General features: G+C 41.8%; 1 protein-coding gene across 2 annotated transcripts in view; it reads left to right on the top strand.

Moving 5' to 3' along the window:
- The window catches only part of PATJ (PATJ crumbs cell polarity complex component), a 346,204-nt gene that overhangs the window by 251,283 nt on the left and 68,352 nt on the right, over positions 1-26,569 (top strand). For both annotated transcript variants that reach the window (XM_032427605.1, XM_032427611.1), the window contains exons 31-32: positions 4,099-4,191; positions 22,207-22,281. In XM_032427605.1, the coding sequence (XP_032283496.1) occupies positions 4,099-4,191; positions 22,207-22,281 (168 nt within the window). The remainder of the gene's footprint in view (positions 1-4,098; positions 4,192-22,206; positions 22,282-26,569) is intronic.

Genomic DNA, 26,569 nt, shown 5'->3' with positions numbered 1-26,569 from the left:
TACAGCCCATTTGCAACCTCGACTGCCTTGCCCATGTTTTCTTACATTTTCAAAGTTGAAGCATCAAACAACTGGTTTCTCCCCGACTTCAGTATTCATTTTATAAAGACCAAGAAAACCTCACTTCTATACTCACATTGCTGAGAAATGTAAAGATTTCTCTGACTTATTTACACAGCACTTTGCTTTCTGCAGGAAGATATATGCATAATTAGATGAATGACATCAGCTGACCACCGTCCTGGTGAAAATCTCCTCTCATTTGGGATCAGAGGAGCTCCCTATGTGTTTGTTCTATAATTGAATGTGCTGCAGTTACAAACACTGACTGTCTCGAAGCCTGAAGCCTCAGTGGGATAGCATAGCCCCCCCACACACACACGCAGGACGTCTTCAGGGCTCACCACAGCTAACAGAAGCAGACACACGAAATATTTGGGGCATTAAAGGTTTCCCATAGAGTAAGTACTGGTTTTTAAAAGCCACCTGAGTGGCTCAGGCGGTTATTCGTCTCAGGTCATGATCCTAGAGTCCCAGGATCGAGCCCCATGTTGGACTCTCTGCTCAGCGGGGAGTCTGCTTCTCCCTCTCCCTCTGCTGCTCCCTCTACTTGTGCTCTCTCTCTCACACTCTATGAAATAAATAAAATCTTTTTAAAAAATAAAAATAAAAGTATAATTTGTTTCTTCTGAATTTTTCTGTCTCTATAACTTACCCACTGTCTGAAATGCTGAAAATCTATATATTCTCAAGCTTAACTTGGGCATGTTTATTTTATATGGTGACTTCTTGGTTACCCAAAATTCACTGAGAGGAAGATGTTGTACCTAATGAAATTTTCTGGTTAACAAATGCTAAAACACTGTTTAAAAATTAATGATGATTTTTTTTTTAAAGATTGTGAATCCTGTTTTCTATAAGATTAGTTATCAACACTCAGTGCTAACAAGGAATAAAGGGAGAAAAGAAACAAGAGCATCATTTACTTAGGGCCTAGAGCATAGTTAACAAGAATGGGACCTTTGATGTCAGTCTTACTTAGCTTTGAATCCTCGGTTCGCCTCTCACTAGCTAGGCAAGTTCATTTAAAATGTATCATTTAAAATGTTCATTAAAAATGTTCATTAAGGGGGTGCCTGGGTGGCTCAGATGGTTAAGCATCTGCCTTCGGCTCAGGTCATGATCCCAGGGTCGTGAGATCGAGTCCCGCATCGGGCTCCCTGCTCAGCGGAGAGCCTACTTCTCCCTCTCCCTCTGCCTGCCGCTCTGCCTACTTGTGCTCTCTCTCTCTCTGTCAAATAAATAAAATCTTTAAAAAATAGATAAATAAAAATAAAAATAAAAATGTTCATTAAAAAGTTCATTTAAAATGTATCATCTTCCTGGGGCGCCTGGGTGGCTCAGTCGTTAAGCATCTGCCTTCAGCTCAGGTCCTGATCCCAGAGTCCTGGGATCGAGCCCCACATCGGGCTCCCTGCTCGGCGGGAAGCCTGCTTCTTCCTCTCCCACTCCCCCTGCTTGTGTTCCCCTCTTGCTATGTATCTCTCTGTCAAATAAATAAAATCTTTAAAAGAAAATGTATCATCTTCCTATCCATGAATTGGAATGATACTGGTACATACTCATACAGGGTTGTTAGGAAGACTACACGGAATGGGATGGATAAAGAACCTGTCTCACCAAAAAGCTGGAAACAAATTAACTGCACCTGGTGTGCTAATAGACATTTTGCATGTTAATGTATTAATCTTCAAGGCAACCTGACGGGGTACTATTTTTAATCTGGTACTTTTATCTGTGCTTTAAAAATAAGTACTCAGAAAGAACCTTGCTGAAAGTCATATAGTTCTAATTTGCAAGTTGAGATTTGAACCTGGATCTGACCAATTTAATATCCATTCTTTTTTTTTTCCTTAGGTTTTTTGGTTTTGTTTTTGTTTTTTTGGGCTTTGGGTTTTGTTTGTTTGTTTGTTTTAGTAATCTTTACACCCAGTGTAGGGCTTGAACTCATGACTCCGAGATCAAGAGTTGCATGCTCTTCTGACTGAGCCAGCCAGGTGCCCCTATGCTACTTTCTTTGTTAGATTTGGTTTTCTTTTAGATATTTCTCATAGCTCCCCTTTATTTCTTAAACTTGCAATAATACATGCGAATTCGTCTGTAATTCAAACAGTATAGAAATAACTAATGCAACAATTCCCCATTCTTTAATCCTATTCCCCAGAAGTAAGCAATTTAAAAAATTTCTCCTATATCCTGACAAATATTTTCCTGCATGCGTATCTGTATATGTGTATATTTTATATCTTTTTTCTGAAAATTATTCAAACCTACATTCTTTCAGTGGCATGTAAAAATTCCTTTCTCTACATTATCGGTACTGAATTTCTTTCTTTTCTCTTGTCCATTCAATAGATGAAAGAACACTATATCTTTACTTCAGTTTGCACTACTTTAAGTTACAAGGTTGAGGTTGAATGTCCCAAAATCTAGACTATTTTCTCTCCAAACAGTCCCACCAAATTTGTAGTAATCCCAAAATGGTGGTGTTTTAATATAAAAATCCAAATAAATACAACGTAGATACTCCATGTATCATCCTTATTCCCCCCTATGTGCCCTCAGAAAGTAAACAAACTTCTGGTTAATTAAATATAACATTTAATATGTTACAATTCAAATGAGATACTGAATGTGTATTGGAATTTTATTTATTTTTTAAAGATTTATTTACTTATTTGAGAGAGAACGCCCACATGCAAGCTGGGGGAGGGACACAGGGAGAGGATCTCAAGCAGACTCCCCACTGAGCATGGAGCCCGACACAGGGCTTGATCCCAGGACTCTGAAATCATGAGCCAAAATCAAGAGTCAGACACTTGACCGACTGGGCCACCCAGGAGCCCCTGTTTTGGAATTCCAATGGGGCTAATTCTTATGTCTCATTTATATTAAATAAATATTTTTAGAATTCTGCAGAAAATAACCATCAAGAAAACAACTGTTCCATTCATTGGTTCAACCAGGATTTGTCCAGTGTTTTCCATGTACCAGACATAGTGTTAGGTACTTGAGTTTCAGAGATAAACAGGATAAATACAGTCTCTTACCTCAAGTAGTTTAATCTTGCACAGAAGATAAATAAGCATGTCAGAAAGTTTTGGCTAGAGGGAATAGAAGAGCTAACTGGCTGAAACAATAAGTAAATTTATGAGCTCTCATGTGAAGGCTGCTAAGAATAAGACTGTACTTCAGGTCAGGTTGATGCAATGGCCCACTTTAGCCATCAGAGTCCACTTTTTCTATCTCCAACTTTGCTCATGTGGGAGGTGGGGGATCTTCTTGTGGTTCTTTTAAGACCAAGGAGGAACTGGGACACCTGGCTGGCTCAGTCTGTGGAGCATGCAACTCTTGATCTAGGGATTGTGAGTTCAAGCCCCACCTTGGGTATAGAGATTACTTAAAAAATAAAAATCTTTAGGGGCGCCTGGGTGGCTCAGTCGTTCAGCGTCTGCCTTCGGCTCAGGTCGAGATCCCAGGGTCCTGGGATCGAGCTCCATATCGGGCTCCCTGCTCGGCGGGAAGCCTGCTTCTCCCTCTCCCACTCCCCCTGCTTGTGTTCCCTCTCTCACTGTGTCTCTCTCTGTCAAATAAATAAAATCTTAAAAAAATAAAAATAAAAATAAAAATCTTTAGAAAAAAAAAAAAAGAAGAAGAAGACCAAAGAAGAACTTTTCTAGAAGTCTTTGTGTCTCATTGAGCAGAACTGGATCGCATACCCACTCCTGGCAAAGTTTGGCAAAAAGATTGGGATTAACCATAAGACAATCAGGCCCAACTTTGGAACAGAGAATAGGGATCAGCTTTTTCTAAGGCATATCTGTAAGCAGCAGGGACAGATCTGGGGGGTGGTGGTTAGGGGCAGAGGTTTTGGGGATGACCTTCTAGTGCAAAGAAGGAAAATAGGAATGGCCACTAGAGAGGAAACAGTATCTACAACAATAATAAAACAAGCTATTGTGGTTGAGTATCTATATAGTTCTGGGCAGTGTGAGTGAAGAATAACATCTTTACCATTTTCTTCTTAATGTCCCATAGGATCAGAGTGGTACTGAACCTGTTAGCAGTGAGGAAGATGGCAGTCTCGAAGTTGGTATTAAACAGTTGCCTGAAAATGAAAGCTCCAAACTGGTAAGAATCTTGGGTGTTTATCAGCCAATGTTCTTTTTTAAAGGTGTATGATTTATATTTTGTACAACCATGGAAAGGATCAATTTGTGTTGTGTTTACTTCTCTAGGAATCTTGATCTCTGAGCTAGGAGAAGCTTTTCTATATGGAGTGACCCATTAATTCCAACGAATAGCATATTCTCCTATTTTCTTCACACTTGAATTGTGCTGTCTGGGACAAAAGAAGTAATTTCTCTTTTAATCTTGTTTAATATTGGGCTTCTTTAAGGCTAGGGCTATCCTCAATTAGTCCCTAAAGGCACAGAAAAAGATGTTAAATGTATTCCATTGATTCATAGTAAAAGATGGTTAAACTCACCCAGGGGCTGGAGCATTAGAAGAGAGTCAGGTTTGTTTGTTTGTTTTAAGTTGTTTATTATTATTATTATTATTATTATTATTATTATTATTATTATTTAGTAATCTCTACATCCAGCATGGGGTTCGAACTCACAACTCAGAGATCAGGAGTCACATATTCTTCCAACTGATCCAGCTAGCTGCCCTATAGAGAGTCAGTTTTAGAGAACCCTCCCTCCTTATATATTTTAATGCTTGATATTTTATTTCATATTTATTGAACTTTTACTGGGTACTGTGCTACATGCTACATTAATTTCCTCATCCTTATAGTGCAGGTGGCAATACCCTGGTTTTACACACGATGAAACCGAAGGCTGATGATGTTCACTAACTTGCCAGAGGCCACTCACTAGAATGTAGTAGACCTGGGGATTCACCTCCATTCAGTCTGACTCCTGTGCTTTCATTCACAATCCATCTTTTTTTGTTTTGCAGCCTTGTACTTACAGGGTTAGACTACAAGTTCTAGAACGAAATGTGGGCTTTTTCTCTCCATTTCAAAATGTCTTACAAATCTCAAAGAATTATCACTTGGGAGGGTCACCCTGATTTTGTGGCAGCACAGAGTTGTTCATTTTACTTCAGAGAGTTAGAGAAATCATTTATCTTCTTTCAACTTTTAGAAAATGTATATTGGGACTGTCTTAGATTCTGTGTCCTAGAAAAGAAACTGATTCTTTCAGGCTGAAGGGAAAGGACATTTCAGCAAAAGTGGAAATGACAATAGGCTACTCCTGGGCAAATTGTAAATGGGACCCAAGAACCCTGGCATCAAGAACACTGGGACTAACAGATTGTAGCCATTGTTCTTGAACAAGATGTTCCAAGGTTACACTGTTCCCTTTCTAAAAGACAAACAGCATATTTGCACTGGAAGGGGAGTGAGTAACATCAACAAAGTTTGAACTCAAAGCTCCTTCATTTAAAAACACTATTAACGTGGGTTTTGGGGGGCACTGTATCTCCATAGATAGGTTAGGGAAAAGTCTTGTAAAGCAACAGGGTTTTGTAAGTAGGAGCCTCCAACCCAATCCACAGAGGCAATGGTAAGAAGGGTGAGAACACTTCCCTGCTTGCCAGAAGAGTCTGGTAGTCCAAAGAGATTCCCTTGTAGGCTACGGGCAACCGCCCTCCATTATCCACTTGCTGTTCCCAAGAAAGCAATGCCAGTGATGGGGCTCCAAGTGTCAAGACAACTGAAGGGTCCCACCCTCAAGCAGAGGACTTGAAGGGCTGAGGGTAAATTTTTTTTTTAAAGAGTTTATTTATTTATTCATGAGAGACAGAGACAGAGAGAAGCAGAGGGAGAACCAGGCTCCCAAGGAGCAGGGAGCCTGATGCGGGACTCGATCCCAGGACCCTGGGATCATGACCTGAGCCGAAGGCAGACGCTTAACCGTCTGAGCCACCCAGGCGCCCCTGAGGGTAATTTTTAGATACTGTTTTATCTGCATTTCACCAAGTTGGAAGCCTTCCCCATACCCACTGACTGCTCCCTCTTTCTATTTCCCTCCCCTCCTCACCTCCCTCTCTTTTTAGTATTACAATTCTTTTTGTTTCCAGTAGAATCTGTGCATGGTCTAGTTGAGGGAGGAAAGATAGCCTAAATTTAAACAACTTTTATAGCATAAATACAAATGGCCTACCATAAAACATTAGTCAGGAGTGTCTTGGATGAGTTACTTGACCTCACCAACCCGCAGTTTTCTCACCTGATGAAGAACAGTAATCAGGATGTTAGGAGGAAACAAACGGGTTATAAGGTATAAATCACATAGTAGAGTATAAGGCAAATAGTTGGTGTTTAGCAAGTTCATTCATTAATTCAGCAAATACTTGCTGAATGCCACTGTGTCCCAGGCACTAGAGATACAACAGAGAACAAAATGTAGAAAAATGCCTGCTCTCAGCGCACCTGGGTGGCACAATTGGTTAAGCATCTGACTCTTGATTTTGGCTCAGGTCACGATCTCAGGGTTGGGAGCTCAAGCCCCACAGAGCCCCACATCGGGCTCTGCGTTGAGACTCACTCTTCCCTCTGCCCATCCCCCCCTTTCCTCCCCCCCCCCATAAATAAACAATTTGGGGGGGGTTATGCCTGCTCTCATGGAGACTCTCTTCAGGTTGAGTAGGAGGAGGAGGATAGATAACAAATTAGCAAAATATTAGTTTGGATCATAAGAACTTGCTACTTTTGTAGGTAAGAATTTCATATGGTGCAACCTAACATGTTATCTTGTTATAAAGTATTAATAACTGTTAATTGTCACTAGTTATTATGGTTATTTCTATTATAAGATTGGTGCAAGAGTTGCTACACCATCCTAGGATTGTTGCCCAATGCATCTTTTTTTTTTTTTTTTTTAAGATTTTATTTATTTATTTGACAGAGAGAGACACAGCGAGAGAGGGAACACAAGCAGGGGGAATGGGAGAGGGAGAAGCAGGCTTCCTGCTGAGCAGGGAGCCCGATGCAGGGCTCCATCCAGGACCCTGGGACCATGACCTGAGCCAAAGGCAGACGCTTAATGACTGAGCCACCCAGGCGCCCCGCCCAATGCATCTTGTCAGATGATGGCATGTGATCTGTATGGGTCTTGACTCTTTTCTGTTTATGTCAAGACAGTTGGAAACACTAAGCCCTAACCCTCTAAAAGTTGCTTCCTTGCTTCTTATGGGGACATATGTCTGTCTTATCAGTCACTATGCTGGCCCCTGCTGGAGTGACCAGGAGAAACACCAGCCTTGCTCTTCAGCAGTTGAACCTCTAGAACCAGTGAGGATAATAGAATTTGTATCTGGAAAATCATACATGCAGAAGTATATTAGAGAAAAAAAACACTATGTTGCATGTGTTCAAAAGTGGAAGGAAGACCATCTCATTCAGGGATTAAGGAAGGTTTCTTAGAATCATGGCCTTTAAGGTAAACCTTTAAAGATGAGAAGACAGGGGCGCCTGGGTGGCTCAGTCATTAAGCGTCTGCCTTTGGCTCAGATCATGATCCCAGGCTCCTGGGATTGTGCCCCGCATCGGGCTCCCTGCTCAGCAGGAAGCCTGCTTCTCCCTCTCCCACTCCCCCTGCTTGTGTCCCCTCTCTCGCTGTGTCTCTCTCTGTCAAATAAATAAAATCTTTAATAAAGAAAGAAAGAAAGAAAGATGAGAAGACAATTGACTGGTGAGGTTGGCCTAGATAAGAGGTTTACCAGCTCTATCAGTCTGGATTATGGAGTAGCGAGTAAGTGTTGGGCTTTTGTAGGGAAACAATGGGCAATATAATTTGAACAGTAGACTCAGAGAATATGCTGTGAATTATAGATGAATTTATTCATCTTTATGTGCCCAGTGCTCAATCAGTATCTCAGTAGCTACATGGATACATGGTAGACACAAGGTGCTACCTATGAAAAACTGTACTTCAGAGAGCTATTAAATTCTTCAAGACTACCTGTTTTCAGAGCTAAGACTAAGCCATGGGTCAGCATGTTGCAGGACTGTTTCCACTGTTCAATTGTGGTTGGCTTTGGTCCATATCTCAGTAGTCCGCAGATTAACAGCCAAGGGGTTTATAATAACTTCAGTAGGTATTGGATTTCTCTAAAATATTTTTAAAGGGAGAATAACTTGTTTTTAGACAACTGATCAGATGATGGTTTGTGAAACATAGATCTCAATTGTGAGAGACTGGAGGCAGGGAAGTGTCTGGAATCTATTTCAGAAGTCTAGGTGAGAGCCTGTTAAGACTATTTTTTAAGCCTTTTGAAAGAAACTTTTAAAAAGCTATCTGCACAGAGCTTTGCGATTTGCAAAACAAAGTGTCATCTCATTAGCTTAATTTTTAATATCTAAATTTTTTCTGAAATGATACTTTGTGATCTTATTCAATTTTATTCCCCAAAATAACCCTATGTAAAAAGTAGGGCAGGAATTATTTATCCCAGACTTATAGAAAAGACCTTAATCTGCTTCGTGAAAGATCACAAAACAGGAAATTGGAAGAGCTGGGGCTTATCCTGAAGGGTCTTTGACTCCCTGGTATCTTGACATAGAAGGTCATGAATCCTTAAAGTAATTTTCTTAATCTTTTGGATATCAAGCTATGTTTTTTTGTTTGTTTGTTTTTTAAAGATTTCATTTACTCATTTGAGAGAAAGTGAGAGCGAGAGAGAGCGTAAGACGGGGGAGAGGCAGATGGAGAGGGAGAAGCAAACTCCCCACTGAGCAAGGACCCCGATGTGGGACTCGATCCCAGGACCCTGGGATCATGACCTGAGCCAAAGGCAGACGCTTAACCGACTGAGCCACCCAGGTGCCCTTCAACCTATGTTTTTAACATGTTGAGAATATCTGCGTTAGTATAATATGCTCTTTTGAGGCAGTATAAATTATCAGGAGTACAAACATTGGAGCCAGACTACTTGGATTCAAATCCTGACTCTGTCATTGACTAGCAATATAATCTTAGGTACATAACCTTTCTGTGCCTCAGTTTCTACATCTACGAAATGGGAGAAAGAAGCCACAGTTGTGAGAACCGAGGGGCCAGCTGTACAGGACTATGCAGAAGCATGCCAAAGTGCACCGCGATCTCTGTACAAGGGTGAGCTGTTGTTAATGATGATGATGCTCTTACTCTGATTAAAACATTTAGTGTTAGCCACATAAGGATTAGCTGTCGTGAGCAGAGCATTACAGTGTACTTAGAAAACCGAAGTGAATTTTTCAAACTGAAAAATGCAGACGCTGATCATAATAGGCAGTATTTATTGAACGCCTATGTGCTAGATATTATTCTTAGCTCATTTACATAACAGTCCTATGAGGTTAGTCCTAGTATTATCCCCATTTAAGAGATGAGGAAACAGAAGCACTGAGACATTAAATAATCACTCAGTCGGGGGCACCTGGGTGGCTCAGTCAGTTGAGCATCCGACTCTTAGTTTCGGCTCAGGTCATGATCTCAGGGTCCTGGGATCAAGCTCTGGGTCGGGGGCTCCATGCTCAGAGGGAAGTCTGTTTAAAAATTCTCTCCCTCTGCCCCTCCCCTCCTCAAATAAATAAATAAATCTTAAATGAAATAAGCAAATAAATAATCACCCGGTGAAGCCTAGATCCAGGTCCATGCACTGAAGCTAGTCTCTAAACCTCTACGCACTACTGCCTTTCGGAGAGATACAGACTTAAAACTGAAGTCAAAGGACAACAAGAAAGTTACATTGGGATCTGAACTTCATGATTTTCATTCCCTTTTGTCTAAATCTTGAACTTCCATAGAGAAAATTGGGACATAGAAACAGATAAACAGATAAAGATACAGAAATTCACCTTTTACTTTGGCAAGTAAAAGACAAGTCTCTGTAACTTTATACAGACCTCCAAACAGATGTGTCATAAAATGAAGGAAGCTAAAGTTTTTTGAGAAGCTGACCTGTTAGTCATTTTCATACTGGTTATCTTATTTAACCCAATGAAGCACATATTATTGGCCCTACTTTACTGACATGGTACTGAGGCTGAGAGGTGGCAAGTATGTTCCTAAGGCCAGTGGTATGGCTGGGATTCAAACCCAGTTCTTTTTGCCCCAAAAGCCTATCTTGTCCTTGTTGTATAGTTCACATAGACAGCCTTTCTGGAATATCAGAAATATCACTGTGTGGTCTATTTGTCTACACAACAAATGTTAACCGAGTATGTCTTGCTGTGTGCAGAAGATTCAGTGATGAGGACAACTACTAGCATTTCTTAAAGAGCTTGAGATGTTTGAGGACACATGTTCACAAAGCTTGCTGTCTTTAGAAAAGAAAGAGATAGTACTGTTTTCTTCTAAGTAGCTAACCTCTGTTCTTGCTACCACCTTGGGATCTCTAACCCTGTCAAATACCATGATTTCCTGCTTTGATGTAAAACCAGTTTACTTTTTCTTTTGTTCTTGTCTCCTTCTCCATGCTGTTAGAGGTATTAATAGACAGTAAAATCATTTTAAAGTAACTAGCTTACAACAAAATAATAAAAAGACAAATCAATTAAAACATGGGTAAGGATCTGAATAGGCATTTCTCTAAAGATATACAAATGGCCAATAAGCACATGAAAAGATGCCCAACCTCATTAACCATTAGGGAATTAAATGCACATCAAAACCGCAATGCAATATCACTTTACACCTATTAGGAGGACCATAATCAGAAAGACAGATAATAGCAAGTGCTGCAGGAATGTGGAGCGGTTGGAACTCTCATACATTGCTAGTGGGAATATAAAATAGTATCTCCAGTTGCGAAAATAGTTGGCAGTTCTTCACAATATTAAGCATAATTATACAGTATCATAATTTCATTCCTAGGTATATACCCAAGAGGAATGAAAACATACCTGCACAAAAACTTGTACACCAATGTTCATAGCAGCATTATTCATAATAGCCCCAAAATGGAAACAGCCTCCATGTCCACCAACTGATGAATATATAAATAAAATGTGGTACATTATTCAAAGGAATAAAAGATAATGAAGTACTGATACTGATACATGATGCTACACCCACATACTGTGTGTATGAAATGTCAAGAGGAGGCATACCTGTCGAGACAGAAAATAGATGAGTGGTTGCCTGTGGCTGGGGGTGTGGGCGGGGACTGGGAGTGACCCTAATGGGTATAGGATTTCTTTTTGAGGTTATGAAAAAGTTCTCAACTTAGATTGTGAAGATATTTGTACAACTCTGAATGTGAAAACCATTGTATTGTAAACTTGAGATGGGGGCATTTTGTGGTATGTTAATTATATCTCAATAAAGATATTTTTTACAAAACAAGAGCAAGAGAAGAAAGAGGAGAAGTAAGAATATAGATAATCCACAAAGTGAAGTCAAATGAGCAATGTTGAGATAACCTCTAGAAATTCTGCCAATCTGTTAAACAACTACAACATGATCCTATGCATGGAACTTTTAGCGTATAGTCTTTCCACCTTTTGGGATATTTTGCCAGTGTTCAATAATCCCTGGTAGAAAAGGCCCAGATTCTTTGTCAGTCTTATAAATTCTTACACTCTGCCTGTCCCTGCCTTCTGTGCTAGAGCCTGGGAAGATACCGTCGATGGTAAACAAAGTCTCTCTTCCTGTGTTATTCAGTCTTCATGGGAGATGAACGTCATTCAAATAATGTCACAAATAGATTGAAGTCTCAACTTTGATCAAAGCTAAGAACCAGAGGTGCTTGGTTTTAAGGGAGCATATAAGAGGGGGATTTGATGTAGTCAGGGAGGGCTTTCCCAGGGAAGTGAAATGAGATGGGAAGGAGAAGCTGATGCGACTGGGAATGTGGCAAAGAAGAAAGAAGGAAGGGTGCTAGGTGATGTGTGAGCCTTGGGGGGAGTCAGGTGACCTGAAGGTGGGAGAGTGCATGGTTGGCAGCACTGGTGAGCTGGACACCAGACTGGAGCCCAGCCGTGTTAACCACGTGATCTCTGTGCTGAAAGCATCGGGAGGCCCTGTGGGACCCTAGACAGTGACTCTGCGCTGGAGCTGTGATGTGGTGATTAGCTTGGACAGGGGCCAGGCTGGATGCTGCCTGAGCAGCTGGAAGTTCATTGTAGCAATGGCCATCCACAAGAGATGGCAACAGCTATATATTCTCATACTCTGTGCAAAGATTTTAATAAACAGCAAGGAAATAAAAGTTCCACAGGAAGTTGCCAGTAAAGGAATTTACCTTTCTTGCCCTTGATATGCAAACCTTCTGCAATATGTATTCTTTAAAACTTTCCTCTGAATGCAGGTTTAGAGCTGAGAACCAGCATCATCCCAGGATTTGGCCAGCGGCCCAAGATAAACCTGCGAAGAAATGCCCCCAACAGATGTGCTCAGCGTTCTTCCCCCAATTTATGAAACTGCTTCGCAACAATACAGTCTGTGTGTCTATGTGTCCAATGATCTTGTCATCACAGATCTGAGACAGCGGCGTCAATAACATTTTAGACTTTTCAAAATTTTTCAAAATGTTTAGATTTTTCCAGCTGTCTGCGATGTGTTTTTACTGTTGTCTTTCATTGTGAAATATTTCTGATCCTTAGGGCAAGAACAGAAAAATGAGAGTATTTCAGTCAGCTCAGGGTGGCATTCAACCTATGGGTTCTTTGTGGAGATTTTGGAATGTATGGGGTAGCAAGACGCCTGAGGAAGCATGAGTCGTTTCTGAATTAACTACCACTAACCTCAATGAGCTGTGACATGGACATTCACGCTGTAACTGGCGGTGCATTCTACCATTTCAGTCTCCACCAGCTATAATAGCAACATTGTAGGCACACTTTTTACTCTCCACTTGCTATACTTGATCCATACAAAATTTTCAAACATACCTATTGAAAAATCAGTGTTGAGTGTTACAGATACTACCCATGTCTCCAAATGGCCTGATAGTACTTGCTTTCTCAGATGAAAAAGGCTATCAGATACAAATCGTGGGCTCTGAAATCTGAACAAACTTAGATTTCACCTCTGCTGTTCACTAGCAAAAGTGCCTTATCCGGTCTGTCTGCATTCTTCATCTAAAAATGGAGGAGGAGGAGGAGGATGTCCCCACCTCTCTGTAATGAGGATAGAGTATGATTTGGCATGCAGTAAGGGCTCAGTAAATGGAGCTATTGTTAACACCAGATTTTCCCTATAAAAAAATCTAGGTGTGCCAGGACTCTCATTATTCAGTGCACATTTCCTGAGAACCTGTAATGTGTCAAGCTCTAGGAACGTAAAGATAAATAAGCCCTCTTTCATTAAGGAGTACAGCACATTCGGTCTGATTCAGAGGTCACAAACTGGCTGTCAGAGTCCGATCCAGATCTTACTTCCCCTCCATGATGCGTTCTTAAGATGTTTGATTTTATAAATCAGGAGATATTCACATAAAAATCCTGGTTTTGCTTTTTTCCTGAAAACAGACCAGCATGCCAAGCCACCCCATAAATCATTTATGCACTTCCAGTTTATTTCTGTCCCTGCTTTTCCAGCATTCCCCCACCCCAGCCTGCTTCCTGCATCCCCATCACCTGTAGACACCTGACTCTGCATCCCAGGTCTAATACCAGAGACAGAGCTGTGGCCGTTCAGGCCAAGTGGCAGGAGGCGAAAGCCACCAAGTGGACAGAGGCTGGGTGGTGGAAAGCCTCGTGGACTGAGGGAAGCCTTTGGACTGGTTTTTAACAGGAGATGATGATGAGATGAGCCATTTGAAAAGACACCTTCTGAATGCCCTGTGAAAAATCCCTTAGAAAATGTTAAAGCTGAAGGCAGCGAGAATTAAAAAATTGTGAGAGTAACTGAGATGAAAGTTGATGGAGGAGGAGAGGGACCAAGACTGAGTTCCATGCATCGAGGCAGCTGACTGGCTGCATGGTGGGTGCTGTTACTGAGAAAAGAAAGCTAGGAGGAAGAGCACATTTGTGGGGAAGGATGAATGAAGTGGACTGGATATAGGACAACAGGCTTGAGAGAGCCCCTCAGCATAAAGGTAGTCAAATTCAGTGATTTTTAAAAGATGCCTGTCAGACACTGATTGTCTCCTGCTGATTTGGGTCCTTGGACTCCCGCTCCGTGGCACGTGGTTACAATAGAAAAGGACAGCCTTTGCCTGAGTCAGTCCCACCCTAACTCCTCCCCCACCTGAGCCCCTGGATTAGCTGAAATCCTATCAGCAAGAGCTCCCCAGCACCTTCCTGTGCCCTTCTGCAGTACTTGGCAACACTAGGAATTACTTAGGTAAAGTTGGATGCCCGTCCTGGCTGTGACACGTAGTTGTGTCTCTGTGCCTCAGTTTCCTTATCAATCAAATGGGGACAGTAATAGGCTCAATGTCCTATAAAACATAAATCAATACACTTAGAATGATGCCTTCTGGAACACAGGAAATGCCATGAAAACGTTAGCTGCCATTAATCTCACGCATTCCTTCTTGTGTATTGAATTTTAGATTTCTGTGTAAGAAGGAAACTACTATTTAATGACTACTAATTATGTACTTGTCACTTAGTAGGCACTTTTGAAATATTAACCTCATTTTTCCTGACAAAAACAGTAGTAATAATAATAATACCCTCCGCCATTTACTGAGCACTTACTGTCTGTTAGGACCTGAACAGAATGTTTATCTCCATCCTCCCCATCATGAAAGCATTATTACTACCATCTGCATTTTGCAGATGAGTGACCTGAGTATTCCAGAAGTTAATTCGCTTGCCCAAAGGCTTAGGGGCACTAAGTGTCACAGTAAGGATTCAAAGCCTTATGCGTTGGACTCACATGCCTGATCATGCCACACTGCCTCTCCAAGAGACTGTTGATGTTAACCTATGAAGAAACTGAGGTTTAGAGAATCCAGTTTGTCATAACCTATAGGTAGAGAAATTTGAAATTTGGATGTAAGCCACTACCTGACTCCAAAGTCCAAGCTTTCTCCTCTATTCAGATAATACTAAAGAGTTAGACCTATGGGGATCTGTGAGTTTCCATTGATTTATGGGAAATACGAAAATAACCACATGGAGAGTTCTTCATGAAGCTAAAACTATTCAATTTCAAGGACTGCCCTTTAAAACTGTGCCCTACCTAAATTTTTAGTGTTAAAATGGCTCTTCCTACATGACATTATGGTAATGATACATGGTAGTAATTGGGAGGAGAGGAGTTTAATAGGTTGAACCCTCTGATATCACTGATACTTGACCATTTCTTGACTTACAAAATGGCAAATTCATATGCTCCAGCCTATATTTCTTTGGTTTTCATTACTGTGGGGGGGTTGGGGGGGTGGGAAGAGTAACTCTATAATCCCGACATTGTTTTGAAAATTTTCTGGTCTGTGAAATCCCAAAGTCTGAAACAATCTGTTTCGCAAATGATTCAATCAAAGCAGGCAAGGAGAGAGATTAGTAAAAGCTGACTTTGGTTTTGAACCTGGATAAGTAGGAGGCCAATAACTGTCTCTAATTTTTAAAACAATAACATGAAAAAAAATGAGAAAAAAATAGATTTGTAGAGGAAGATAATGAGTTAAGTGTAGAATTTTAACTTTTTTTTTTTAAGATTTTATTTATTTGAGAGAGAGAGAGGGAGAGCACAAGTGGAGGGAGGGGCAGGGGGAGAGGGAGAAGCAGGCTCCCCGCTGAGCAGGGAGGCCAACTCAGGGCTTGATCCCAGGACCCTGGGATCGTGACGCGAGCCGAAGGCAGCAGACACTCAACTAACTGAGCCACCCAGGCATCCCTAGAATTTTAACTTTTAATATGCCATGTGACTTCTGGTACAGGTTCATTTTATCAATTTTTATATTTTATTTTGCTTTAAAAAAATTTTAAATGAAGTATAATTGACATTAGTTTATCAATTTTGACTACTGTGCTTGATTAAAAATTATTCCCAAGTGTTTTTAAAATGCTGGCATCCAAGTTTGGAAAAATAGGTTAAAATGTGTTTCTGATGATTATAGGTCTTAATTCCAGGCTGGAATTCTCAGATGTATATCCTCGTTTTTAAACGGCTGGACTGTGTACTTAAAATCTATCTTTATCCCCAATTTGTAGTCCATCAAGGACTGCAGGATTTCTAGTTCGGCTCGGGGAGCAGATGTCACTGTGCCTATTTTCTGTTTCAGATCCGATATGAAAACTGCGTCTATAACAAGAGCCTAGGGGGGGCACCTGGGTGGCTCAGTCGTTAAGCATCTGCCTTCAGCTCAGGTCATGGTCCCAGGGTCCAGGGATCGAGCCCCGCATCGGGCTCCCTGCTTAGCGGGGAACCTGCTTCTCCCTCTCCCACTCCCCCTGCTTGTGTTCCCTCTCTCCTGTCTCTCTCTCTGTCAAATAAATAAAATCTTAAAAAAAAAAAAAAAAACAAGAGCCTAGGAATTCCCTTGTAAGAAGCCAGAGGGAATGTGTCTGAGTCAGCACCGGCCTCTCTTTTGTGACAGTATGCAAATTGCCAATGGCAGAGTTCAAGTGCATTCAAATATGTGGCATTTTTCACAGCTCATTGTACTTTATATCTTGCATTTCTGAAAATCACTTGAGATTTGCCTACATGATAAATTTCCCTTTCCTGGTCATAAAAAAAGATGGTAGATTTACAGTCAAGTCTATTTCCTTCATGAAAGTCACAAAAGGAAAGCTTTTGGCTTTTTCCTCCATTCTCTCTGCCTGTGCATCGTAAATGAAGAAGATAATAGACGTGAGGGTAGCAGGTAAAGGTAACCTCATGAACTCACAGACAGCAGAAATAGAGGTGCCTGTTTTTAACACCAATTCCCATCTTTCATGTCTTCTGGCTTGCTTTCACTCCCAACCCCTTTAACTGGTCTGCTATGAAGACTTGTTACGTGAAATTGAACTTGCCTAGAAGGAAGCTATTGCTTAGCAGATTTTTCTAAACTGAGAAAATAGCCTAAGAATCATAATTATTAGCACTAAGGACACAGCGACGGAAAAGGACACATTGGCAGAAGGCCCAGAACTCAGGCCTTCTTACCTGTGTTGAGTGCCCTAGTTTCTGAATTTCAGAGCTTTTGTCAGAAACCTCGTGCTGCTGACACATTGTTCTTTGAGCCTGTCAAGTTTTCACTTCTCTGGAGACGTCTTACTTGTCAACATAATTTTTAAGGTCCTACAATCTAAAACCCATATTGGGAGCAGAAATTAAGCAAGTTTAGTATTGAAGGCCTGTTATGTCCCAGACATTATGCCAGCCACAGGACATACCGCAGTGAACAAGACACATAAATCTTATCTCGAAGGTGCTTTCAGAACTGCCAAGAATCATGCCAGCTAACGTTTTCATGGCATTTCCTCTGTGTTCCAGAAGGCATCATTCTAAGTGTATTGATTTATGTTTTGTAGGACATTGAGCCTGTTACTGTCCCCTTTTGATTGATAAGGAAACTGAGGCACAGAGACACAACTACGTGTCACAGCCAGGACGGGCATCCAACTTTACCTAAATAATTCCTAGTGTTGCCAAGTACTGCAGAAGGGCACAGGAAGGTGCTGGGGAGCTCTTGCTGATAGGATTTCAGCTAATCCAGGGGCTCAGGTGGGGGAGGAGTTAGGGTGGGACTGACTCAGGCAAAGGCTGTCCTTTTCTATTGTAACCACGTGCCACGGAGCGGGAGTCCAAGGACCCAAATCAGCAGGAGACAATCAGTGTCTGACAGGCATCTTTTTAAAAAAATCATTGAATTTGACTATCTTTAGGCTGAGCAGCTCTCTCTAGTTTGCTGTCTTATGCTCCGTTCACTTTCTTCATCTCCACTTAGCTACCTTATGGCTTGACCCCTGTGAGTTTGTTATCCTGATCTTTTCTGGGCTCCACCTCATTTTAATCAGTAGACTCTTGATTGCAGGTGACAAAACCTGATAAAGCTTGACCTTACAGACAAAGGAAAACTTACTCATAGGCTCCAGGCTCTTTTTACATAACTACAGGAGAGGCAGGGTTGACAGCCTCAGGGACAGTTGGACCCTGGATCCTGGTGCTGCCAGAGGTATCTGGATGTCTCTCTGACTTCTCCTGCAGATTGCTTCCTCAGCTTATTGGGAGTGTGGCCACCAAAAGCTCCTAAGTCTCTGGGCCAGAAAGGGGCTACCTCTCTTCCCTTGAGTCCACTTTGGAAAATCCACAGGATGTTCTTACGTAGTTCAAATGTCTACCCTTGGACCAATTAATTTGGCTGGACAGACCGGGCATGTTGATTATCCAACTTTGGGATAGAAGTCAACCAGGTTTGGTGATTGTAAACTGGGCATCCCCATTATCTATTATATAGAATATTCCCAGTGTTGCTTTTTATGTCCACTGCTCGAAAGCTCCTTCTCTTGATCAGAGTAATTTGCTTGGCCCACAAAGCATTTTCTTTCAGGAGCTTATAGTACTGTGCTGATGATTATAACATAACGCACACAGAATGTGTTCTGTTGGTTTGCTCCACAAAATGGATCTTTCCCCACTCCTTCCTCAGCCTTCTTATTTAGGGGTCTCCTGTGCAAAGTCAACACTTTAGAATGTCCCAGAACCTCAGCTTTGAAGGCACTAAGAACTCCCTCGGTGCAGTAGTTGGAAGATTAGCAAGTTCCAAATTTATGTTTAAACACAAAACATGGAAGAAAGTGACGCACCCCAGGTCACTGTGGTGGCTAGTGCCATGAATTTTTTTTTTGCCTGCCCAAGCTCAAAATAAGCTGACATGACTTGTTCTGACTTAATGTTGTATCTAAAAATGGAATCACTATGTTGAGGCAGGCTCCTAAGAATCTCGTGTGTCGTTTGGAGGAGGTAAACAGCACTTTGCCTTTCCCTTGTGGCTTGTCCTCAGTTAAGAGCAGGGGCTCTGCAGCACAATACGTCTGGATTAAGTTCTGGTTCAGCATATGCTTTAGCCTCTCGTGCCCCAGTTAACTCTGCAATGACTCTTACACCATAGCTCTGTTGTGTACATCGGCATCTGAAATGGGGATGGTATCTAGCTCAGTAATCGGCACAGTCAGTGCTCAGTAAGCTTTAGCTGTCGTCATCATCATCATGCACTGGCCCGGTCCCTTGGCCCAGAGGTTTAAGGGTAATCGTATAAGAAATGGGACAGGGGCCACCTGGGTGGCTCAGTCGAGTTAAGCGTCTGCCTTTGATTCAGGTCATGATCTCAGGGTCCTGGGATTGAGTTCCGCATCGAGCTCTCTGCAAAGCAGGGAGTCTGCTTCTCCCTCTCACTCTCCCTCTATGCTCATGCTCTCTCTCTCTCTCTCAAATAAGTAAATCCTTTAAAAAAAGAAATGGGACAGGGTGTTAGACCAGATGCTTTTCAGAGCTCTGATTTCCTCATCTCATCCTTCCACATTTTGAGGACAAGAGAAAGGGAAGGAAACTGTCACTCCTCAGGCACCTGCTATCTGCCACACACCTTCCTACAGATAACATTCGGTTATAATTCAAGGTTTCCATAGCTGTTCTCTGCTATCTGTCGCACCAGATATGTAAATGTCACGAGCGCAAGGCTCGGTTAGTCGTCTTCCTTGCTGGCACGGAGTAGATGCTCTGTAAGCATGTGTTGAATTCAACTTTGCTGGCAACCCCTTATTGAGGTAGCTGTTATTGTATTCTTACTGTTGCTAAAAATGAAGGTTTCCTAGCACTACTGCTGCTAATAAGTGGTGGAACCAGTCTGAACCCAGATTTTTCTGGCGACTATTCCAGTGCCCTTTTTATTTACAAGTGCAAATGAGGGTGAATTCAACCAATTAGTAGTAGCTCTGTGTGACATGCAAATTGGGTTTTTAAGTCTTTAACTGGGGAAGTCAGCTCCTTTGTCCCACGCTAGTTAATCTGGGTTTAAACAAAGGTAGACTTGCAGACATGCAGTATCATTTTCAGGTAGAGGCACTGTTGCTCTTCGGAAGGCTGTTTGATCCACACTGGAAGGAGTAATACCAGTGGTTTCCATTTATAAGGCAGGTTAGAAGTTTGATTCTAAAAATTCCCCATGAGCAGCATTTATTGACCTTCCCATGTCTGTCTTTTTTCAACTTTGATCCTTTTAAGTGGAAGCCACAGGATCACCTTCACTGGGCATCCTTTCTTTCACAGCTGTCTCTGACATCCACCCAGGTGCATTTAAGATTTGAGTTCCCGAACTTTGATTCATTCAGCACTGGCCCTTTATCAAGCTCACAGTCTATTCTGCCATATGTTGAAGAAACAAATAAGACAAGGTGGCTCAGGCGTTAAGCGTCTGCCTTTGGCTCAGGTCATGATCCCAGGGTCCTAGGATCGAGCCCCACATCGCACTCCCTGCTCCGCGGGAAGCCTGCTTCTCCCTCTCCCACTTCCCCTGCTTGTGTTCCCTCTCTCGCTGTGTCTCTCTGTCAAATAAATAAATAAAACCTTAAAAAAAAAAAAAAAAAAGACAAAGTCAAGTCATACTAGTATATGGGAGACAGACACATAAAAAGATACAAAACAGTGTTGCATAAATTGTAAGAAAATAACTTAGTCATGCTATGGAAGGGGCACTGCCCAGGGGCTCAGGGAAGAATTACGCATGAAGTAACTTGTGAATTCATGTCGTGTAATCTGTTTGCACAATTTGGGGCCTCAGTTGGGGGGGGGGGGGGTGTTGGGAGGAGTTCTAGAGTGTTTGTCCTATATGGCAGAAACTGAGAGAGAATCTATATCTAAATGAGAAAGAGCTATGATCCTAAAAAATAAGTGGGCAGATAAGGGAAATCACAATAACCCCGGGGACCTAGGCTGTAGGCTTAGGATATTATGTGCTGGGGTTAAATTTCTCAGGTGTAAACCAGTAGGGAATTGTTGAGACAGGATGAGATTGTAACCTAATCTAATAATAATAATGAGTGGCTGGGCATGACCTGATCATTATCTCAGGGTATGTCAGTATGTACAAAAAAGAAACCAGGGTCGGCGCGGCAGATATCAGATAGTACTCCAGCATTCCCCAAAGGAGAAAGTGTCCTGTCCATGTAATTATTTTCACCAACTCTACAATAGAGTTAAGAATATGGGTGTATCAGAGCTGGATTCCATTTACTATCATCATTAACATCTTTATTACATATTTGTTGTATGCCAGGTACCATGCTAAGTGCTTTTCTAATATTGCCTCATTTAATCCTTACAACATATCTAGAGCATAACAACCTTTATTTTTTCCCATTTTATAAATGAGGAGACTGAGTGAGGCTTGGAGATGTCAGATAATCCGCTCAGGGTTGTAGAACTCTTGAGTCGAGGAACTAGGGTCACAAACAACTACCACTTTGCTATACGAGTCACACCTCTCATCATCTTCAGATAGCTTACCTACCTGCAGTCTGTATGTTAGACCCGAGAGGTGGTGTCTCTCAGACATTTACCACGGGCTACAGTAAGCCCATCCTTTCTCCTATCCAAATCAGTCTGTCTCCATGTTCCCTGCCTTGTCCAAGTCCAAATGCAGGAGTTCATGCCTGAGAGTCAACCATCAGATGATAATTTCCCCTGTAATTTTGCCTGTGAAGAAGGATGGGATATGGTAGGAAGCAGACATAAGCATTCTGGTCAATTTGTTGGTGTCAATAAACCACCCTTTAGGTATGCATTGGTTCCCTGTGTGATTTTGGTAGTTTATTTCTCTCTAAAATCTGGACTCTGCACTTTTCCGTGGGATTCAGGACTAACTTAACTCTGTATCTTCCAGTGTCTTTAGTGACTTTGAGGGAAAAAAAGTTCTAATATCAGAGTTCAAACCCTGAAAGAACTAAATATTCAGTATAAATACAGATTCAGAGATTACTGGAATGGCAAAAAGAAGAAAAAACTCCAGCTGAAGTGACCATCAGTGGGTATCTGATAGGTTTAAAGCCTGATAGATCTGAAAGGGCCCAAAAGAAGCATTTGGAAATGACAAGGCTGCATTCATTAATGGGAGGGACTTGGTTCAGATGGATGAACACAACTTTTATGACTGGTGCTTTGGTCATTTTTGTAATAGAGCCAAAGCCCCATGGTGTTTGCTAAAGCTGGAGAGAGCACTTGAGCCCTACAATGCCACTAACTGGTCATATCTTTTACATTTTAGGAGGACATCTCCCAGGTGGCTGGTCAGGGCGTGGTGGCAGGTCACCAGAAGGCACTGGAGTGCCCAACTGACAATGTACGTAATTTCCCCTTTAGGTTCTGCTCAACTGGGATGGTGTGCATTATAAATGGGTTCCAGAAGAAAAGGAAGTGATGGCAATGAAATCAGACTCTGTTACTTGCTGGGAGGTTATGGTGTGTCTTAGAATTTGAAGTCAACCCACAGCCATATCATTGATTCTGTGCAAGGTGTGTGGAAATATTCTCTGTGCATCTTCCTGGGCCAATACCCTGAGCAGGTGTTTAAAAGTGAGCCATCCCTACAAACACACCTGCACTTAAATTCCAAGAGTGCCATGTTTTACTTAATGTCATTAATAAAAAATCTTAAGTGGGAGAATTTGTAGTTCTGTAAAAGTATAAATACAGTAACTTTGGTGTTCCTTACGGTTTGAGTTCACTTCTCTTAAACTATAAATTTCTGTCTGTCAAGTTTTTGTACTTCTGTTGCTGTTGAGTATTTTCTTTTTAAAATCTTGATTCTCATTTCTTTGTGCTAGTTGATACCTTCATGCTACTAAAATTTACATTATTGCTGTATTAGCTATTTTTATGTTTAAGGAACTAGAGCTTACATGATATTTCAAACACTGCCAAAGAAAATACCTTTGAAAAGTCTCCAAACTTATATGCTAAAAACCGAAATAAAAATGACTAGGTATACGGGTGCCTGGGTGGCTCAGTCAGTTGAGCATCCAGCTCTTGATTTTGGCTCAGGTCATGATCCCAGGTTTGTGGAATCGAGCCCTCCATCGGGCTCCACACTCAGCAGGGAGTCTGCTTGAGACTCTCCCCCACCCCCTGCTCACTCACGCGCTCTCTCTCTAAAATAATTTTTTTTAAAAAAATGAGTAGGTGTAGGGGTGCCTGGCTGGCTCAGTTGGTAGAAGATGCAACTCTTCATCTAAGGGTTTTGAGTTTGAGCCCCATGTTGGTGTAGAGATTAGTTAAAAATAAAATCTTAAAAAAAAAAAAAAACTTCAGGGGCGCCTAGGTGGCTCAGTCAGTTAAGCGTCTGCCTTTAGCTCAGGTCATGATCCCAGGGTCCTGGGACCCACATCAGGCTCCCTGCTCAGTGGGGAGCCTGCTTCTCCCTCTCCTCCCTGCCCATGCTCTCTCTCGCCATCTCTGTCACTATCTCTCTCTCTCTCAAATAAATAAATAAATAAAATCTTTCAAATCTAAAACTTTTTTAAAAATGAGTAGGTATAGAAAGAGCCTTAAAAATAACCAGATTTGGATCAAATGGAAATGTGTAAGCAAATTTTTTTTTAAGACCAGAATTCACTTTTTTTTTTTTTTTTAAGATTTTATTTATTTATTTGAGGGAGAGAGAGAGCACATGAGAGGGGGGAGGGTCAGAGGGAGAAGCAGACTCCCTGCCGAGCAGGGAGCCCGGTGCGGGACTCGATCCCGGGACTCCAGGATCATGACCTGAGCCGAAGGCAGTCGCCCAACCAACTGAGCCACCCAGGCGCCCCAGAATTCACTATTAATGTGCTAATGCTTCATATGCTGCCACTTATCTCAAGTCACATACCAGACATCCCTAAAATGTTACAACCATAGAACTTTAGAGCTAGGACAAATCCTTTTTTTTTTTTTTTTTTTTTTAAGATTTTATTTATTTGCGAGAGAGACAATGAGAGACAGAGAGCATGAGAGGGAGGAGGGTCAGAGGGAGAAGCAGACTCCCTGCTGAGCAGGGAGCCTGATGTGGGACTCGATCCCGGGACTCCAGGATCATGTCCTGAGCCGAAGGCAGTCGCTTAACCAACTGAGCCACCCAGGCGCCCCAGAGCTAGGACAAATCCTAAACACCACCTGCCCTTTCTTTTCCATGCCGAAAAACGAGCGCTTAAATCAAGTATTGTCCTTTCGGGAAAGTGATTATGACCCTTTTCCGTGGCTGCAGAAGAGAACCAGCCGACGTCAGTGGGCAGCACCTCTGTGAGGCTGTGTGAGCTCATTATGAAGAACTTCCCTAGCCCTTGAGATGTTCCAAACCACCCGGATGGTTTTTAATCAGGAGCTGGCTGGTCATTTATTATCAAAAGACGTGAAGACATTAATAGCTATTATCTGTTGAAATCTTAAACTGTTCCTGGCATAGTGATAGGTTTATTTATGTCCTTTTCTCTTTGATCTTTTGAACAAGCTCACAAGGTTTAGAAATATCGCTCCCAATTTACAGATGAGGAAGTTTAGGTGTAAGGAGGTGAAGTGATTCTCCTATGGCCACACGGCTAATCAGTACTAGCAAACTCAACAGTTCATATCTTCTTTGAGTGGTGATTTTTATTTTCCCATCCTAAATGAACTGTAGACTCTTTCCCCACAAAACACTGATAAACGTAATTTTGCTACAACACATGACTTTTGTAATTCCCAAAATGTCCTTTGTGGATCTCTTAGAAACCCATTTACCCTGGGTGAAGAATCCATGGTTTAACTTTAAGCAGTAATTCTTAAATAGAACTTGCCTGGGCTCCACCTAGGTGCCAATTTATTTGGTCTAGGATGGGGTTGGGGGCAGAAATCCCAGCATCTTAAAAAAAAAAAACTCCCTGGCAATTTCTGTTATGAAGACAGGGTTTGAGAACCACTGGTTTAGTTAGGTTGGATAACCTAGAAAGTCCATTCCAACTCTTCATGTTTGAATAGAAGACATTAAACAGAAAATCCAACCTTTCTTATCTTTCATTCTTAGTAGTTTGGGTTTGTGCTGATGGATGAGTCACAGGAGCACACATTACATCTATCACCACACCTACCAACAAGAGGTCAGCCTCTAAAAATTTATGTTGGATGTTTCACTTGGTTTTATGGACTGTTTCCTTATTTTTTAATTGAGTTCAGTGCTATCACTATCTGTTGGAAACCTATTATGCACAATGCAATGGGATGCAACCCGGAGCTGAGATATAACGATTAGCACAAACATTAATGTTTTAAAAATCACATGATTCTGGGGCACCTGGGTGGCTCAGTCAATTAGGTGTCTCTTGGTTCTGGCTCAGGTCATGATCTCATGGATAGGGCTCTAGGCTCAGCAAGGAGTCTGCTTGAAGATTCTCTCCTTCTGCCCCTCGCCTCCCACTCATGCATGCTCTCTCTGTCACTCTCTCAAATAAATAGGGATGCCTGGGTGGCTCAGTCGGTTAAGAGTACTTGATTTCGGCTCAGGTCATGATCTCAGGGTCCTGGGATCGAGTCCTGTGTCGGGCCCTTTGCTCAACGGAGAGTCTGCTCCCTCTGCCTGCTGTTCCCTCTGCTTGCTGTTCCCTCTGCTTGTGCTGACAAATAAATAAAATCTTTAAAAAATTAAAATAAAGTGGTTAAAAAAATAAATACATCTTTTTTTAAAATCGCTAAGAACGCTTTAGCATCTTTGTTATTGATGTTCTTTTTAAAGGTGATAGAAAACAAAAGTTGAACATAAGTACTGTATGAATTAAGATTAGGCTCAATCTCTCCAAGAAGTTTCTCTTCTGTATCAAGTATGGGTATAATCAGTGTGAGGATGATACGCTGTCTCCACAGTATCACACACTCAGGCACCTCTTATCTGATTACCATCCTCAAAAAAAATGCGTCCAGTTTTGGGTCTGAGACGGCTGCTCAGATGTTGTTATCCCATCTGCATTCCAGTTTGGGAGAAGAGGAAGGCAGGATCCTTATCCTGCAGAAAATGACCTGAAAATTGTACAGTTCGCATCTGTTTTCATCCTACTGACCAAAACTTAGCCTGCAGATGTATCTAGCTTCAAGGACACTAGAAAATATGGTCCTCAGAGTAATTGATATCTAGGTGGTTCCATTGTTCAGTTTTCTAGTAGTAAACCCATATTTGTCATTTTCCCCCTTCCCTCTTTTTTAAATCACTGAAAATATGTCTTTGAGTAAGTCTTCTTAAGTAGGTATATGGTCATTATTAAGTGTTGGTGAGAAAAACTACAGAAAAGAAAATGAACATCCATAGAACCAGTGCCTAGCAGCTGTTTGAGAAACATTTTAAATCTGTATCGTTCTGGGGCACCTGGCTGGCTCAGTCAGAAGAACTCACAACTCTTGATCTCAGGGTTATGAGCTAAAGCCCCCAATGGGGGTAGAGATTGCTTAAAAATAAAATCTTTAAAAAATAAAAATAAGGGATGCCTGGGTGGCTCAGTCGGTTAAGCGTCTGCCTTCGGCTCAGGTCATGATCCCAGGGTCCTGGGATCGAGTCCCACATCAGGCTCCCTGCTCGGCGGGAAGCCTGCTTCTCCCTCTGCCATGGCATTCTCCTGCTTGTGCTCTGTCTC

This window comes from Phoca vitulina, unplaced genomic scaffold (assembly GCF_004348235.1).
Source record: "Phoca vitulina isolate PV1807 unplaced genomic scaffold, GSC_HSeal_1.0 scaffold2, whole genome shotgun sequence".
NCBI lineage: Eukaryota > Metazoa > Chordata > Mammalia > Carnivora > Phocidae > Phoca > Phoca vitulina.
This window is presented reverse-complemented; position numbering and strand designations above follow the sequence as displayed.